General features: G+C 41.3%; 2 protein-coding genes across 15 annotated transcripts in view; one reads left to right on the top strand and one right to left on the bottom strand.

The window, feature by feature from the left end:
• The window catches only part of LOC142563960 (ankyrin repeat and SAM domain-containing protein 6-like), a 33,487-nt gene extending 20,748 nt beyond the window's left edge, over positions 1–12,739 (bottom strand). For 7 of the 13 annotated variants that reach the window (XM_075674716.1, XM_075674740.1, XM_075674723.1 and 4 more), the window contains exons 1-4: positions 12,187–12,442; positions 11,885–12,112; positions 11,276–11,485; positions 4,484–4,672 (exon numbers count right to left, since the gene is read on the bottom strand). In XM_075674716.1, coding sequence (XP_075530831.1) covers positions 4,484–4,672; positions 11,276–11,485; positions 11,885–12,112; positions 12,187–12,262 — 703 coding nt within the window. In that variant the 5' untranslated portion in view covers positions 12,263–12,442. Of the gene's footprint in view, positions 1–4,483; positions 4,673–11,275; positions 11,486–11,884; positions 12,113–12,186; positions 12,459–12,657 lie in introns of those variants that run through there. The other 6 variants (XM_075674810.1, XM_075674801.1, XM_075674729.1 and 3 more) reach the window with 5 other exon arrangements.
• A 72-nt stretch (positions 12,740–12,811) lies between these two features.
• Positions 12,812–17,302, top strand: LOC142564028 (trafficking protein particle complex subunit 2-like protein). Of its 2 annotated transcripts, none has more exons than XM_075674849.1 (4): positions 12,812–13,165; positions 16,699–16,959; positions 17,042–17,121; positions 17,203–17,302. In XM_075674849.1, the coding sequence occupies exons 1-4, from the start codon at positions 13,133–13,135 to the stop codon at positions 17,243–17,245; spliced, it is 417 nt and encodes a 138-aa protein (XP_075530964.1). In that variant the 5' UTR covers positions 12,812–13,132; the 3' UTR covers positions 17,246–17,302. The 2 variants fall into 2 exon arrangements, with proteins under 2 accessions (XP_075530964.1, XP_075530954.1); XM_075674839.1 differs by lacking the exon at positions 12,812–13,165 and adding an exon at positions 13,488–13,637.
• The last annotated feature ends 924 nt before the right edge of the window (positions 17,303–18,226 follow it).

Below are 18,226 nucleotides of genomic sequence, written 5' to 3'. Positions count from 1 at the left end.
TGAAGATGGTGAGTCTCATTGGGTAGTTGCCCTCAAGTTTCGAGCACAACTCCAGCCCTTTCTTTTCAGACAACACTCGTGAAGGTCCTCAGAAAGTTACTGCAGAATAGGTCCCTCGTTGTAAGGGTGGACCCAGTTCTCGAACCAAGTCCTTGCAGCATCTTTCAAGAAGTACACATGGCATATCTTATCCTCAGAGCTCCAGTTGTTGAAGGTTGAAATCTTTTTGAAAGTTTCGATCCAGGTTTCCAGATCCTCTGACAATGCTCCACACAAGGTAGGGGGCTTCCCGGGTTGTTGAAGCACGATGGGGGACGCTGGGGCTGCCATTGTGGTTGTTGAGCTAGCCACGGTCTTCCTGGTCATATGAGGCAGAAGTCCATGCTCCAGGCGCAGTCTTTGCAGTCTGTGGCTAGCTCACTGGCCTTGGGCGACGTTGGTGCTGTCTTCGGGGTTCGGGCTTCATTCGTGGCTTTCTGGGGGCGTTTAGTACATGAACGCACTAGCACCTCCACCAGATGTCATGTAGTAGTGACAGTGAAAAAGGCAGCAAAACTGTGATTGACGAAACTAGCGTTTTATTGGGTGAACCTGTGCCCTTAAAAACAGGCTACACTCAAACAACAATGATAGCGGTGAACACAGTTGGTGATCAGCGAAAATCTGATCTGCTGGTCAAGCGCGACGCCTTTTATACACGAATCATCGAATGTTCCAGAGTAATCGCTGGTGCCTGCATGTCTTCCAGAAAGTTCTACATAATTCACGTCGCACATGCAATCAGATTACACAAGCTTCGGTGACAACACAGAGCAAACAGAACCATCAATAACATTTGAGAAACTTCTGATACATGCGGGTACTTCCTGCGCTGAGCGATAACATTTGTTAGACGGTGAAAAGTGTCACCCGAAAAACATGAACAAGTACATGTGTCAATATACAAAAGGTTATAAGAAACAGATTTTTCGATTCATTATTGTATTTATTGTAGGTCTTTTATAATTATTGAAAGCAAATACATAGATTTTAAAGCACAGGCTCATCTTCGCTTTAATTGTGCAACCGAGTTTCAGTTTATCGTTGTCGTCTTTTTGCACTGTTAAAACTTGCAATACACTGTGCCAACTTGCCAAAACAGAACTCCTGAATCTAGACTTCTACATATACTACCAAGGTCACATTTTTAGGGCATGCTCACTGTTATAGCAAGTGCATGGAGTGCAGTGCACTTGTACTTGACGTTGGATTCACGTTGATGTTACAGTGCACAATACCACAGTTCTATGTTGTCATAGTGCAGGAACCAGTTCTACACAAGTTCTTAGTACTCCTGCAGTTACCACTTTGAAAGTGCAGGCATTGTGCAAGCACGTTGGTGTGGATGGCATGGCAATCCACTTGTTTAATTTCACACAAACAGAAGTGTTACAATTTTACAACACTGTTTACAGTTTTACAACAAATGAAAAGTCAGTTTAGGCCTCAGAAGGTCTGCAGGAAGCACTTGTGGGTCATATGTGTTTAATCACTTCTCGCAGCATGGGGTACATTAGTTTTATTTGGGTAACTTTTGTATGTGTTGAACTATTTCCAATGAAAAACGTCCATCTTCAAACCTTACTCAATCACAGAGATAAAAAAAATCCAGTCATAGGTGATAACAAGGCTTATACATTGCTGTATTTGTTCACTTGATTTTGGTGTAAGAAAAGGTGCACAAGCAAAATGTGAACTTCCTTCTTTCTTTTTTATTTTTGTAGCTGGCACCACCTTTGACTTTGAATTTGTTTCACAGAGTGTGAACTTGTGTACAGTGCAGTTATGAAATAGTGCAGATCATCATCATCATTATCAGCCTGGTTACGCCCACTGCAGGGCAAAGGCTTCTCCAACTACCCCGGTCACATACTAATTGTGGCCACATTGTCCCTGCAAACTTCTTAATGTCATCCGCCCACCTAACTTTTGCTTCCTTTCTCTTGGAATCCAGTCCGTAACCCTTAATGACCATCGGTTATCTTCCCTCCTCATTACATGACCTGCCCATGCCCCATTTATTTTTCTTGATTTCAACTGAGATGTCATTAACTTGCATTTGTTCCCTCGCCCAATCTGCTCTTTTCTTATCCCTTAACGTTACACCCATCATTCTGCTTTCCATAGCTCGTTGCGTCGTCCTCAATTTAAGTAGAACCCTTTTCGTAAGCCTCCAGGTTTCTACCTCGTAGGCGAGTACTGGTAAGACACAGCTATTATACACTTGTCTCTTGAGGGATAATGGCAACCTGCTGCTCATGATCTGAGAATGTCTGCCAAATGCACCCCAGCCCATTCTTATTCTTCTGATTATTTCAGTCTCGTGATCCGGATCTGCGGTCACTACCTGCCCTAAGTAGATGTATTCCCTTATGACTTCCAGTGCCCCGCTACCTATCGTAAACTGCTGTTCTCTTCCGAGACCGTTAAACATTACTTTAGTTTCCTGCAGATTAATTTTTAGACCCACCCTTCTGCTTTGCCTCTCCAGGTCAGTGAGGATGCATTGCAGTTGGTCCCCTGAGTTACTAAGCAAGGCAATATCATCAGCAAATTGCAAGTTACTAAGGTATTCTCCATTAATCTTATCCCCAATTTTCCCAATCCAGGTCTCTGAATACCTCCCGTAAACATGCTGTGAATAGCATTGGAGAGATCGTATCTCCCTGCCTGACGCCTTTCTTTATTGGGATTTTGCTGCTTTCTTTATGGAGGACTACAGTGGCTGTGAAGCCGCTATAGATATATTTAAGTATTTTTACATACGGCTTGTCTAGACCCTGATTCCGTAATTCCTTCATGACTGCTGAGGTTTCGACTGAATCAAACGCTTTCTCATAATCAATGAAAGCTATATATAAGGGTTGGTTATATTCCGCACATTTCTCTATCACCTGATTGATAGTATGAATATGGTCTATTGTTGAGTAGCTCTTACAGAATCCTGCCTGGTCCTTTGATTGACAGAAGTCTAAGGTGTCCCTGATTCTATTTGCGATTACCTTAGTAAATACTTTGTAGGCAATACTTTATAATTTTTCAAGCCTTTGGCGTCCCCTTTCTTATGGATTAGGATTATGTTAGTGTTCTTCCAAGATTCCGGTAAGCTCGAGGTCATGAGGCATTGCGTATACAGGGTGGACAGTTTTGCTAGAACAATCTGCCCACCATCCTCTTCAGCTGCCTTCCCCTTTTGCATAGCTCCCAAGGCTTTCTTTACTTCTTCCAGTGTTACTTGTGGGATTTCAAATTCCTCTAGACTATTCTCTCTTTCATTATTGTCGTGGGTGCTACTGGTACTGTATAAATCTCTATAGAACTCCTCAGCCACTTGAACTATCTCATCCATATTAGCAATGATATTGCCGGCTTTGTTTTTTAGCGCATACATCCGATTCTTGCCTATTCCTAGTTTCTTCACTGCTTTTAGGCTCCCTGCGTTCCTGAGAGCATGTTCAATTCTATCCATATTATACTTCCTTATGTAAGCTGTCTTACGCTTGTTGATTAACTTGGAAAGTTCTGCCAGTTCTATTCTAGCTGTAGGGTTAGAGGCTTTCATACATTGGCGTTTCTTGATCAGATCTTTCGTCTCCTGCAACAGCTTACTGGTATCCTGTCTAACAGAGTTACCACCTACTTCTATTGCGCACTCCTTAATGATGCCCATGAGATTGTCGTTCATTGCTTCAACACTAAGGTCCTCTTCCTGAGTTAAAGCCGAATACCTGTTCTGTAGCTTGATCCAGAATTCCTCTATTTTCCTTCTTACCGCTAACTCATTGATCGGCTTCTTATGTACCAATTTCTTCCGTTCCCTTCTCGGCTGGGTTAATTCGAGTTCTTACCATCCTATGGTCACTGCAGTGCACCTTGCCGAGCACGTCCACATCTTGTGTGATGCCAGGGTTAGCACAGAGTATAAAGTCTATTTCATTTCTAGTCTTGCCATTCGGGCTCCTCCATGTCCACTTTCGGCTATCCCGCTTGCGGAAGAAGGTATGAAGGTTCTGCACTACTTCATATTTCAGTGAAATAGTGCAGAAAGTGTGTCCAAATGAGCTAGACTGCGTTTGACGACAGCAATTGAGCACTTGCATATCTAGTTGGTAAAGACATCACCTAGATGTCTTAAAAGGTGAGAGCCATGGCATGCGATATTGTGAGTGCATATTCACCAACAGAAATAATTATTTTGTTAGAGAAACCAAACAGGAAAATATATTTGCTGAAGCCTCTGGTTAACATCTGGTTAACATCTCTGCCTTTCACCTCTTGTTTTCCTTCCTTATACTAACCAAGTTTACATGAAAATCCATAAAAGCTTTTTAGACAATCGAGTAACACATACTGACTACATTAAATTTAACTTCATTGTTTACACAAGTAATCATGTCACTTGTTTTGCAGAAACACTGGTGGAGTTTGCACAAAGTTGTACTACCTTGGTTTGACATCAGTTGTGTCATGCTTCGAAGGTATTCAGCTACCTCCATGTTTGAACATGCAGTGGCAACATCCAAGGCAGTTTTGCCATAGAAATCCTGCTGGTTTGGGTCAGCACCATGGTCTTTAAGCATCTGTGCTACACGAAGGTGACCACCACTTGCAGCCAGCATGAGAGGAGTTGTGCCTGCGATATCCATGCAGCAGCCTAGCATTATTATGGTACCAGCACTAAGCAATGGGCAGCCATATGCTGTGACCTCATGTTTTTGGGCCGGTACAGAATTCAACAGCCAAGCTGCTTTTCATTTAGCAGTAATGGCAGCCAATGGGTAACAGATCTATTGCATGAGTTGTAGGGTAAACCTTCTACCAACTTGACAGCTGTAGGGCTTCAACATGCAATTGTATGAAAAAAACAATTAACTCAATTAATTTTAAATGTTATAATACTAGTGGTACAGGTATCAAAATAAGAGTAAGTCTGGTTAAAATTAGTTTAATTTTCCTATTATTCACTGACAGTTCAGCAAAATAAATCTACAACAGTAACCAATACAACTCCCTTTAAAGATAAGCTAGATTGATACGATATTTATCTAAAACTCTATAGGCCGGTTTCAGTTAAAATCAGCCAATTATGTCCAGTTGACATCTTAAGTTACGTGAAAAAAATTTATAATACGGTTTTTGTGGCAGCAAAAGCAAATGTGAGCTTAATTTCTCGACAAAAAATTATTTTATCCGGAAGAAAACCCCAAAATTTATTATCCCTCAGGCCAACATCCGTGAACTGCAATTCATCGGCACTTCTCCAAATTATTTCAGGAATAGTTTTCACACTGTAACTGAAATATCTGTTCTGAATGATATGAACTGAAAGTTCTCCTGGTCAGAATAAATATAATCTTGTTGAGAGCTTCAGATGTAGAAAAAAAAAAAACATAGCACAAACTTCAGTTTGGCTCACATTTCTACCTATACTTTTACATCAAATGACTAACCCAGGGTGCTAAAATTTTTTGCACACCTCAAGCAAACTATTGTCTTAATTGATGCCAAAGTATATCCTTCCAGTCATTTTCTTTCATGTACAAAATGGGCACCAAATGTGCTAAGTTTGTAATTAAATGGAAATTTCAAAAAGTTATACATAAAGAAACACTTATTTTTTAGAAATGCTCCCAGTGACTCGAAGGCATGTGCCCTATCAATTCATGAAATAGTATTTTGCTTATGGCTGCAGGTGTACATGATACATCAGAACAACTACGACCATTTTAGCGTAATTTCAGTTGTGAGTGGTAGTGTGCTTTGTAGTTTCCCTAGCTGTTAGAAATTAATGGCTCTGGCATAAAGTGAATATCATGCCCTTTCACTGGAAAAAGCCTGGTAAACAGTACCTTCAATAATTGAGCAGTGGTAATATGCAATATTAACATAAAAAAGGTCTTTGCATGCATACATTTAATGCGTCTCATTGTCGCTGTATCCTTGTCTTTGCCTTTGCCACAGTACACCAGAACAGCTGGTCTACTCTAAGTGTGGAAACAAAAGACGTGCTTTTACTCTATTTTTCGGTTGTTTGCTCATGAGGAGGAAAAATTCAGCTGGAGGCTATGATTCACACTAGGCTATTTAATTATTTGGCTGCCAAATGTTCCTTTCATGGAGAAGCTCAGAAATATCATTCTTGAAAGAACAAATCGTTACAGAGAGTGATGAAATGGTTTTCTTTAAGAGTTCAGCAATTTTATCTGTGCATTTATCGTTCTTGCTACCTTCACCCGAACCTGTGTGTCCCGTTACGACTACTCGGCCACATATGCCACGACTGAATGCCATGTACAGGGCGAAATGAGCGCCAGGCATCTTGCATTTTTTTCCTGAATTCTTTCAGGCTTTCTTCAGGAAAATACATTAACTTCACATTTGGTAGTTTATTACCGAGTCTTTCCACAAGATACGTGCAGTTTTGATTATAGATGTTGCCGGACGTCGGAGGTTGTTACAGGTTGTTGCATGGCACTTGATGACACCACAAACTCCGTCACATACATTCTTGTCATATCCCATCACAGTGGACAGCCATTTTGTAGACACGAAGTTGCTGTGTCGAAGTTCATGCGATAAAGCTGTCTGCATACAATGATATCCAGCTTTATTGACGGGTCTTTTGAGCTGAGACACGTGAGCTGATAAAAGCGCAAGGCAGGAAGCAAATGATGAGGCACTCTGTATTGCAGCCTATCTTCTATATGTCATCAAAGGGAAGGGTACTGTTGTGTTCGTCTGTGCCACGTAACTGCGCAAGCAACTACACATGACAAAGAAAGATGAACACAACAGGATTCGAACCTGGCTGCGGTGGTATCAACTTTGTGAGGTGAGACACTGAATGAGCACGTGCTGGGGTCGTGCATGCATTATTTATTTCAAAGCGCTGGTTAAAAGGCGTATGCGAGATAGCATAAATGCCCAATGTGCGATGGTTTCATTTAGTATTTGGAAGCTATTGTGAGGTCTCGGTGCAGATGTTACTTAAGTCAGTATCAGTGTTTTGTTGCTGCGAAAGGTAAGAATCTTCACTAAAGGATAGAATTATGAAAGGGAAAAATTGTCATCCACCCAAATGTAGCACGAAGCTACAAAAGAAACCCACATGGGTTTCTCAGAAAGGTTAGAATTTCCTGTGCTTCTAGTTGCCGATTATTTCGCCCTCACACTGCAATCTGCTAGCCTCCTGGTTAGCTCAGAAGGTAGAGCGACTACCTCTGAAAGGAGTTGGTCCCGGGTTTGAATTCCGGACCAGGACAAACTTTTTCCTCAACTGTGAAGTCTTCTTTCCGAGAAAACCGTATGGGTTTCCTTTATAGCTTCGTGCTGTATTTGGGTGGGTGACAATTTTTCCCCTTTCATGATACTTCCTCCACCTTGCGGGATTCCACAGTACTGATATGCCAAAAAGGCTAGAATATTTTTTAAGCAACCATGGAAGCCATAATGCATACTACCACTCAGAAATGAAATTACAGGCTATGAGTCGCGTTTGTTTCTCTCTATCATAGACAGTTGTAGCAAAAAGTGAAATACTATTTGATGAATTGATAGGGTGTATGCCTTAGTCTCATGGGGGGCATTTTGCAGAAAATAAAAGTGGATTTTATTTTGTAAAAAATTTTCAAAATTTTTATTTAATTACGAACATGGTACATTCCGTGCCCATTTTGTACATGAAAGAAAATGAGTGGAAGGATAAACTTTGGCATCAATTAAGACAATAGTTCACTTGAGGTGTGCAAAAAATTTCAACCCCCTAGGTTTGTCATTTGGTGTAAAAGAAAGGGTAGAAATGTGTGCCAAACTGAAGTTTGTGCTATGTTTGAAAGTTCTTCATTCTACATCTTAAGCTCCCAACATTATATTTATTCTGGCCAGGAGAACTTTCAGTTATACCATTCAGAAAAAAATATTTTGATTACAGTGTGAAAACTACTCCTGGGGGGAGTATTCTGTAAGAGTATACCTAGTGGACTGTCCATTTCGGCCGCTGCTGATTGGATACAGCTGTACGAGCGAGGAGGAGATAAGCGGCCCCAGCCAATTAGCAGCGGTCAAAATGGACAGTCCACTAGGTGGACTCCTAAGAATACCACCCCTGCAATAATGTGGACAAGTGCCAATAAATTGCAGTTCGTAGATGGTGGCCTGAGGCATAATAAATACTGTGATTTTTTTCCTGGTAAAATAATTACTTTGTCAAGAAACTAAGCTTGGATTCACTTTTGCTGCCACGAAAGCTATATTATATATTTTTTTTTCAGGTAACTTAAATATGTCGACTGGACATGGTTGGCTGAACTTAACTAAAATCAGCCTATAGTAAACGTTTTCTGTGTGACAATATATGACCTTGATGCGTAAGAAATTGCCACAGAAGGTATTGCTGCTACTCCTCAATTCGAAGTGCCTGCACCAAAATGGACGAATTGATGTAATTGTAACATGACCTCCCTCTCCCTGCCACTCCTGTGAATGAATCAGTGCTGACATCACATGAGAGGTACTGTAGTCCAAAACAGTGACACCACTTCGACTTTCCATTTTCATTTTCTTGCTTACAGAAGCCCTGTTCTAGCATTTTAAGAAAAGTTTGCACCCTTTCAGGTTTACCTTGTCCTCAAACAATAATCATCATCTATCCTGCATGCCTTTCCTTTCTGTAATGCTGTGTACTCAAGAAGATTGAAAGAAGAAAAAAAAATTTTCTTTTCACTTTCTTCAGCAGAATAAAAAAATGGGAGAGAAATGCTCAAAATCTTTGGCACAAATCTAAATTTGTTTCAACCAGTTCCCTTACAAACAGCTCCCTTACATTAATGCAAGCCATTGAAACGTAATGATGAAAGGAAAGGTAAAAAAATAAATAATTGGATGACGCTTAAGCTTCGCTTTTAAGAGTGGAACGCAATAGCATTTAAAGATCCCTGACTGCTTCTCACGCTTCCCGGCAACTTCAGCGTATGTAACCATAATGCCCACCAGGAAACACTCGCGGCGAACGCTATGCACGAAGGCAGGCTTTCTGGTTGAAATGCGGCCTCTTGCATAAGCCACAATGCCGCGGAGGCGAGCGCCATCTGGAAGTGTTTCAAGGAAGCGGGCACGTCGCTCCGTGGACTCAGATATTTATGCGCTGGCGTGCACAAATGTCGGACGCCGCCTCCGGTCTATGCATTGTATAAACACTGGAAAAGGGGTTTGTTTGAGTTTTCGTGGCACAGAATTAAGTTTTCTCATACATTCAAATTACAATCCTAGAGCTATCATGTCTGTAGGTTGTATGTAAGTCGTAGTTTACAATTTTCCCATGTACTTTAGCTTGAGAAATTCAATTAGTTCAGTGAACTCCTTGGGCCACATGAACGGCCTGGGTATATGTGGTTCTAAAATATTTTGCCAGAACGACGTCCGACGCCGACACGGGACGTCGGCGCCGGATTTCCTGTGACATGGGCTCCTTAATGCTATTGTGTTAAAAATGATAATACGGCTTTTCTACATGGTGTGGCTTGCTCACACAGTAGGAAAAGTCAAGAATCTAGATTTTATAATTTTTTTACTGCTAACAGCAATTATGAGCTAGGAAATGGGCCAACCATCTCCATCTGCTTGCAGGAATTTCGAACGATTCTCATAAAACTAAAAATTGTGCGTTGGTGTGGCAAATCGAGCCATTGCTTATGCGACTTCAAGCCGAGCCCTCTAACCATTACCCAACGCCGGCCTTCAACTGTGATCAACCATTTTAGGGAGGATTCAGCATTTTCGGTTAAACCAAAAGAATAAAGCAAAAAAATACACTGAATTTATTTCATCGAATTTAGTTTTAACGAATTAAGGTCACTGAAAGCAACCTATCAGAGAGCTAAAATGGGCTAGCAGCTGCATGCTGATCACAACATGCGGTCCAATACAAGGAGTTTGGCAAAGTCAAGGTGATGCATTGGCCTGCAATGCAAACAATCTTTACTTCTTTCTTATTTGTGCCCATTTTGCCTGTCACTGTAACAAAAACAAAAGACAAAGGAAGGGGAGGGGGGTAGGTAGGTAGGTATGCAGTGGGTTCAGGGGGCCTTGACACAAGCCCTAGCAGTCTTCACATTGCAGCCACTGTGGTGAAGAACTGGGAAAGTTGACTGACGGTAATGTGGGGTCATATCTACTTTATAATTCTTGTGTGTTATCCATTGGAGCTCTGTAAATGCACAATGTTACAAACTAAGTATAATTCTATTTGTTCTTGATTATCAAATGCACACTCTTAATCCCTGAATAGTCACCACATGGCGTTGTACCCTTGCTAAAAACTGCTGCTCGAAAATTTAGTTGTGTATAGGATGCAACTACAGTATTTAATAGCAAGATTTGCACTCATACAGCACATTTAACCATGGACTATTAATAAACAAGATATTCACTAAAAATAAAGGAAAAAGAAAGAAAACTAAGCGTCACATGAAAAAAAATATTTACCAAAAAAAAGTTGGTGAATGTTCTTCCAGAAAAAATAAAAAAAGCAGATTTTTCGAATGGAAACAAAACCAACAAAGTATATAGAACTTCAAAATTTGAAACTACTGAATAAGCTAGAATAAGCTAGAAAAATGGGCTAAACGGGTCTGTCAGTTCAACAGATTACCTGGGCTGCTCAAAACAATGCAAAGCAGGTAGAAAAGGCTCCAGCAAAGTGAGTGTGATGCCACGAGACGAGTAAAAATAAGCTGCACACCGGCTCTTGCTATCAGTGCAGTATGAGACCATGAAAAAAGAAGGCGGTTGCTACTGGACAATAGGATATAAGCAGAGTCATAGCCGGGCTTTACGCATAACTGTTGTTTGCAGTACTAGAGTTAAGGGACTCAGAATCTCAGGAATTCAGCAGCTTTCTTATTAAGAGCTGTCCATAAGACCATAATGTGCTGTTCCGACCATGACGAGGCTCTGCATGTGCAATGATTGTGTGTGGCCTATTGGCGCAAGAAATTATTGGTGACAAAACGCCCCATCTGTATTGGACTCCACCTATTTATGCTTGCAGTTTAGCTTTCGTATTCCAGTCCTGGACCAAACTGACAAGCATTTGCTTTAGCACTACGCAAAACATGTAGACATCAATCTGGTGTCAAGGCCTTTTCATCAATTATCTGCTCACACCTCTCATATGTCGGCTTGCTTCTGAAGATAAATAAAAACATGAAGGCTTTGTAACTGCAGTGAGGTCATTTACCAGTTGCTAGAAGCACCTGGTTGACGGAAGTACCCCTCTGAAGAAGGACACCAACGATTGAGACATGTCCATTGATAGCAGCAGCAGCTAAAGGGGCGAGTCTTGGGCCAGAATGGCCAGCACTGGTTGCAATGTCTGTTCCTGCTTCCAGGAGGAGGCAGACGGTTGAGTGGTGACCACCAGCTGCAGCCAATGTTAGTGCACCAGCCCCTGTTCAGAGAAATATAAGAATGCACAGTGACACACAGCTGTGATGGCTGCTGGCACCACTGCCTCTTTCAACCCTATCAACTCCTTTTTTGTGTTTGTGCAAAAAACAAACAAACAAATCAGGTATTGTGTGCCACGGCTTTATGCATCAAAGTGACATGCAGCTTGAATTAGGACTTAGCGTACCTCATCCCGTACCCCATGCCAAAATATCAGCAAGTGGTTGTGCTAAATCTGGACAACTAGTTAATAACATCAGCTTACTTTCTACAGATATACATGCAGTGAATTACGTCTAGAAAGCCGAAATCTTCGTAGTAAAGCTGCGATTTCATAGTTACATGACTGACTGGATAGCACAAGCAAAGCATATAATTAAAAAAAAATTCCAGTACTAACCTAAGAGGCTGGTGGCATTTACAGTCGCACCGTAATTTAATAGCAGCGTTACTACAGACACCTGACCATGCTGCGCAGCATGCATAAGCGGTGTCCAACCACAGTTGTTCGTGAGGTTAACATCGGCGCCTTGCTCCACAAGGTGTTCGGCCAACTTTTTGTACCCATTCGTAGCTGCAATTTGCAACCCCGTTGTGCCTTCTGCATCCTGAGCGTCAACTGGAATACCTGCAATAGTAAAAAACTTTCTCTTTAAGAAGCGAAAAAATCTACACAACTGACACTAGAGAAAAAGCACTGACCATTTGTCAATAAATTACATACTTCCGTTAATTCGTTTTCCAGACAAAGAGACAAAAATGTATTTACTTTCTCCATTGATTTGTCAAAGCAGTCACTGTGAAAAATAAGTCATGAAGACGCTTTTCCTCCAACTTTGCATCTACACATTTTAGCAATATAGTTTTGCCTGGTTTTACAAGTCTAGTTTCACGAAAAAGTGGGAGGCGTATTTGCCGCGTTTGTTTGGCTGGGCTTCGATCTGGCTGCGCTAGTGCCAGCTCTGTTCCAAGCACGACCATAATGACGTTCTTTCGGCGCCTATCATCGCTTCCTGCGTCAGCGGTAGGCAAAAGAATGGCCTTCGAGAGTAGTTTTCGATACTTCGACGAAGCCGTCATGTGTTGAAGGGGAGTTGCGTGACTTGGGGTGCACATGGGAGTACCATAGTATACACGTTACAACAGGTCAGGGACTTCTAGTAATGTACAGACCACTGTGGTACAGATCTGCTGCTTTTACTGAGCGTCGTAACATTGCAAGCCGCAACAGTTTTGCGTGGTGAGCACATGGGTTACTTGCATGCTCGCCCGGCTCGGCTATCGGCTACTCATCTTTCTCTATGGCATCTCTATAGGCTAGTTTCGGAGTGCCGTCATAGTATAGTGCCTAGAATAGTCATACAACAAAAAACGAACCGTGGTCCCGACTCATTTTTTCAATGTAGGGAGTGCTTGCATCGTTTGCATGCTGCTGCGTTTCACCGCGCTAACCGTGCTGTCTATTGTGGCGCTGCGGTGAACTCGCAGCTGCACCTTTTAGGTCTTCATACCTGTGTTTATACTGACACGATGCATTACGTTTAACGAGTATAAAGAAGCGTGGGCAGCCCGGTTAAAAGATCCGGCACAGAAGCGCGTCTCAAGCCGAGTTGAAATCGGGCATACGAAGTGTTTCAAGAAAAGTGCTATGGCTGTTGCTGTGGCTGTGATCGGCAAAGAGGTAAACGCCCACTTCGTTTTTCATCCTTGAGGCACCAACGAGCACTAAGGTCCGGTTGTTAGTCACTTTCTAGTCAATCTGTGTCACGTTTCCTAGCGTCGAGGCGATGCGATGCCCGAATACTTACAGCAGTGATCAACGCGCCTTTAAATCTTACAAAATATGTGCGTAACAGTACTGCGTCTGATTCCGGCTCGCTCCCACCGTTAAATGCTGAGCTTCGGTTTCGTGTCCCCGATCAACTCTCGTTTTCATGACCGTTCCGCTGTACCTTGTAATCGAGAAAATTAATTTTCTGAAAGGGTGATGCGCACTGCAGAGTGCGCCCCTGCCGGGAATGCCTGGGTGCACGACGTGCAGGTGCCGCACGGCGTCAGCCGTACAGTTCTTTGGCAATCGAAACGTACACTCCCCGGGAATTCCGAGTCTGGTTTGGACCTTCTTAATTCGCGCATCCAATCTGGGAGCTTCAGTAATATTTCGTTCTATTTCGTTTTTAACCTAACCTAACCTAACCCAACCCAACCAAACACCAACCTTAATCTCCATGCTAAAGTTTCACCGCTGCGCTGCATCGTCGTGCACCCAGCCATTTCCGACAGGGGCGCACTCCGTAGTTCGCATAGCGTCATTCTTTCCGAAAAATTAAGACCCTTGCGTATCTCCAGAAGCGCTCATTGGCCCATTAGCATGAGAACACTAGGAAAGAAATCTCGAGCTATATTACAATAAATAGTCATTGAGCTGCATATCATATCGACCGCAAATAAAGACGGGGACAGCGGAAGAGAACACAAAAACGACACGGGTGGTCGTGTCGTGACCGCCCGTGTCGTTTTTGTGTTCTCTTCCACGGCCCCTATGTTTATTTGCGGTCAATATGATATGCAGTAAACACCGACTAGGCCAAACTGAAGTTCTTCTGGAGTCATTGGGCTTCACGCATGTCAACGATCTTTTAATGCTTTTCATACTTTTTCCTGTAGGCTTCCTCCAGTATTCATTCTTATCTTGCTGTGAAGTCTTATGTGAAGTCTGCCTCCACTTTCCATCCACCTCATATGTTGATCGACATAGCTGTGAGGAGTGCAATTATTTTGTTGTAATATTGTTTCATAACCTGGCATGTTAATATGTACATGCCACTTGCAAATAAAGTTGAATTGGCTCCCAGCCTTTTGTTCTGTACGTTGATATCAGTTATAGCAAAACAGGAATGTTCAAGCTAAAAGTAGTAACACACAGCTGATTTATTCCAGAAGTTCTGACCTCTGGGATGTGTTACTCTAGACAAAACATGTAGCATTAGTAGCATGCCTTCATGTTATGTTATCTCATTTAATAACAGGAATCATATTTACACAAGAGCATCTGATAGCCAGCCATTTAGTTTGCCAAGCAGGCTCTAAAGCTTGGCCATGGTGATGAAACACATTTACATTAGGGTGTGGTGTTGGTTAATATGTCTAACCTTATTTTTAGTCTAATCAACCAACCTGTTCTATTCATTTAATTTGCAATGTATAAAAAAAAGGATAAATTTTCACATTTTGCATTAGAGAGGAGTTGCAGCCTTGTGGCTTACTACTAGGACTCCAGTCCTGCAATTTTCATTGTTGCCCTTTTGGAGCTTACTGCGATCGTGCTAAGGTAAAGTAGGTTTAGAATAGGGGGCATTAGAAGCTTGCATTCCGCATCCCTTGATTGAAAATTCTCTTAATCTACATCTTAAGTTTGCTGTGATGGAAGACAGGTGTACAAGTGTCGGTACTTTCTTTGTAATTTGCTTTATTTTGATCTGATAATGAAATTCAATACAAGTTCTGGAGATCAACAGGGTGATGGAAAATGATTTGTTGCTGTTAATTCTTTTTCTGCTATTTCATTTCATTTATTTCACCTTGCTCAGTATTGAACAAGGAACACAGGATTGGAGCACAAACTAACAAGTGGTTTATTTTGGACTGGAATTATGTATTTATATAATTACAAAGAGCAATAGAATATGGGAGAAAGTACCTTTGAGATCAAGTGACCGGTAATACGCTCAGGCACTTAAAATATTTTAACATAATATAAACACAGCATGTGCTCAAATACGATCTATACCTCTGTTAGCAAATACCTATGCACTCCATTTGTCTGTCTGTGTGTTCTTCATATCTGTACACTACTAAGGGCAAGTAAAGAAAAGTTCTGGAGAGAAACCAACGAGGGTGTGTGAATAGTAATTTTTTAGACCTAATTGAATACGAACCTAATAGCGCCAGAAGTGAGTCGAATGGAATATAGAATACTTTTCAAATATGTTTCAAATAGTTTTAATGAACAGCTGTTTTCACAATTTATGTAAAACGCTGATCACATCCTAGAATTCGTAAATGTGCTACGAGTGTTAGCATACACCAACTTGTTTCTATACACAGGACTCTTTGGAGAATGCAATGATCTCTGTATAGCCGGCAAAGTATGGCTCCCTAAGTGGCAGAGCCTGCTGCTCTACTATTTAATTTCACATGTCTTATGCCTGTACTATACCTCTGGGGATGAAATTTGTCGTACTTTTCCACCAATTTTATGTTTGATTACGCACAGTTACCATTCTTAAAAGTGTTAAAAATATATTCACATTTAGGGATATTGACTATTCAACTTGAAGACCATATCAAATAGGACATTATTTAATCCGTTATTTGAAAATTTCAAATATTCACACACCCCTAAAAACCAATCATGGGAATACCAAAGGAGAAGTAGATTTATGATGAGTAGACGCTGTTAAAAAGATTTGACACCAGTCATTTTGATTAGACACTTGTGAGGCCTCACAACCGACTATTTTGCACGAAATAAAAGAACATGGTAAACAAGAATGCACAGCAAAGCAGAAACACAAAAAAGAAAACGGGTGAGAGGGAGGTAACATCTGATTGCTGCAGGCGTTCAAACTGGAGAGACGGCTTTGAGCTAGAGTTGTTAGTGGAAATCTGAGGCGCAGGACAAGATATGACAATGGAAAAGCAGTCACAGTGGCTGCCTCTGCTATTGTAATAACAGCAGAGCTGAAAAAGCATTATCTATGACTCGGGTATGCCTCGGGTATGCACTAGCTGCATACCTAAGTATCCATTTGAATGACTTTAGTGCAGTATAAGCAGTTGTGTATGTCGATGTCTTTCTGTTCTGTGTGTTTCATTGTTTTTCAAATAGACAATATCATGTAATACTTGAATGCTAAGACAGCAAATTAACAAATTTAAGAAATACATAAGGAATTTATGAAATGGAAAGAATATTGTCATCCACCCGACTGTAGCATAAACTTACAAAGGAAACCGATACGGTTTTCTCAGAAAGAGAAGCTACAGTCAGGTGGATGGCAATTTTTTCCCTCTCAGGAACATGTCTCCACCTTGTGGGCTTGCGCAGAACTGTTTTGCCATGAAGAGTTAAATCTGTTATTAGAATTACCCTGCCTTACTTCACTTCCTGGTGGGGCACAGAATTAATTTTGGGTATATCTCTTTTTCCAGAATTCTCCACTTTTTGTAAAGACTGTGACACCGTGCAATGAACTCAAATTTCTATATACTATACACACATCATTGGATGTTGTTGAAGAAAAGATATCACCTGGGAACAAGAGTTCTGGAGACGTTCGGGAGCTGTACTTGGGACTGCTGTACCCCACAGAGGACTATAAAGTTTATGGATATGTGACAAACACTAAAACCAAGTTCATTGTAATTGTGGAAACTTCACGTACAACTCTACGTGACAATGAAATCCGGCAGGTAGGTACAGTGGTGCACTGTCATCTTTCATGTTTCATTCATTGAAAATGCACAGCATGCAAACAAAATTAAATTGTTGCAGATGTTTCACAAACTTCATGCTTCGTACTGTGATGTTGTTTGCAATCCCTTCTATGTTCCTGGTGATCAGATAGTGTCCAGGTCAGTTGTATCTATTACATTTATTTATTTCATTTCGAGGAGGTTTGTGTTAACACATTTATTGTATAACCTTCATTGTAGGTCATTTGACAGCACAGTCAATGGAATAATGACTGGAGAGTGACTTATCAAGAGGTTCACCTTTCTGGTAAATGAAACAAGAATAAAGATATGATCCCAAGAGTGTTTTATGAGTGTGAACATCAGAACATACAGTACTTGCTTGCTTTGGCTGCAAGTAGGCACTAACCCTTTCAGGTGCTGTGTGCACAAGTGTGCACACCAAGATATTGCACCAAGAGCAATAGCATCGGTGAAAGTAATATTTCAAATGTATTACATATCGAAACACTTCCGATGGCAATAGTGCTGCAAGTTTGAATAACATGTGCGGAATGTTTTTAGTAAAACTATTGAGAAGGTAGAAGTTTCGGTGTTTTTCGCAGTGTCAGTATGTCAGATGTGGTGAGTTCTCTTCTTTCATTGTTCCTCAATTTTTTGCTCCTGGCTTTATTTTCAAGTGGCTGGATAGGCACTTTTCAAGCCTGCCAGACATGAAATAGTTGTTCTCAAATTTTATGTTCCTGTAGTCAGTTTTTGCAAGGAGTCCGCATTCTGCTAACCTGACAAAACTCGTTAAAGAATACAAGAAAAGTGGCGAAACGAACTTTTCAATGAACATTTAATCGGCACCTGAAAGGGTTAAGCAAGCTCTTCAAATATGGCGTCACTTCACTTTATGACGTAGCTTGAATTACAACTAGTAGAGGGCAACACAGTGATAGAGGTGTGTACAGCAACTAATTGAGGCATTGGGCATGGTGATAATATAGCATTTCAATTGGTGAAGTGTATGCATTGAGACTTATGTATGCTTATAGTACAAGTCTTGCATTTTAGGTCATTTGACACACAGCCAATGGGGGTGGTGCCAAAAAAATGTGCACTCGCCAAGAATAAAAGAAAAATAAAGAACATGACGTTTCATGCCTCGTACGGGTCCCTTGGTCATAATGAAAATATAAGCATGGGCGCGCGACTATTTATGGCTGAGGTGGCACAGCGTGCAGGTGTACATCTTGGGAAGATTATCCTGCATCCTGTT

Source organism: Dermacentor variabilis, chromosome 1 (assembly GCF_050947875.1).
Source record: "Dermacentor variabilis isolate Ectoservices chromosome 1, ASM5094787v1, whole genome shotgun sequence".
Taxonomy (NCBI): domain Eukaryota; kingdom Metazoa; phylum Arthropoda; class Arachnida; order Ixodida; family Ixodidae; genus Dermacentor; species Dermacentor variabilis.
This window is presented reverse-complemented; position numbering and strand designations above follow the sequence as displayed.

Bases quoted from the DNA above. Each gene is read 5' to 3' on its own strand.
- LOC142564028 (XM_075674839.1), top strand. From the start codon at position 13,503: ATGCCTGGGTGCACGACGTGCAGGTGCCGCACGGCGTCAGCCGTACAG. The intron at 16,960-17,041 runs GTAGGTACAGTG...AAATTGTTGCAG, and splicing joins GTGACAATGAAATCCGGCAG to ATGTTTCACAAACTTCATGC. The intron at 17,122-17,202 runs GTCAGTTGTATC...CCTTCATTGTAG, and splicing joins GGTGATCAGATAGTGTCCAG to GTCATTTGACAGCACAGTCA.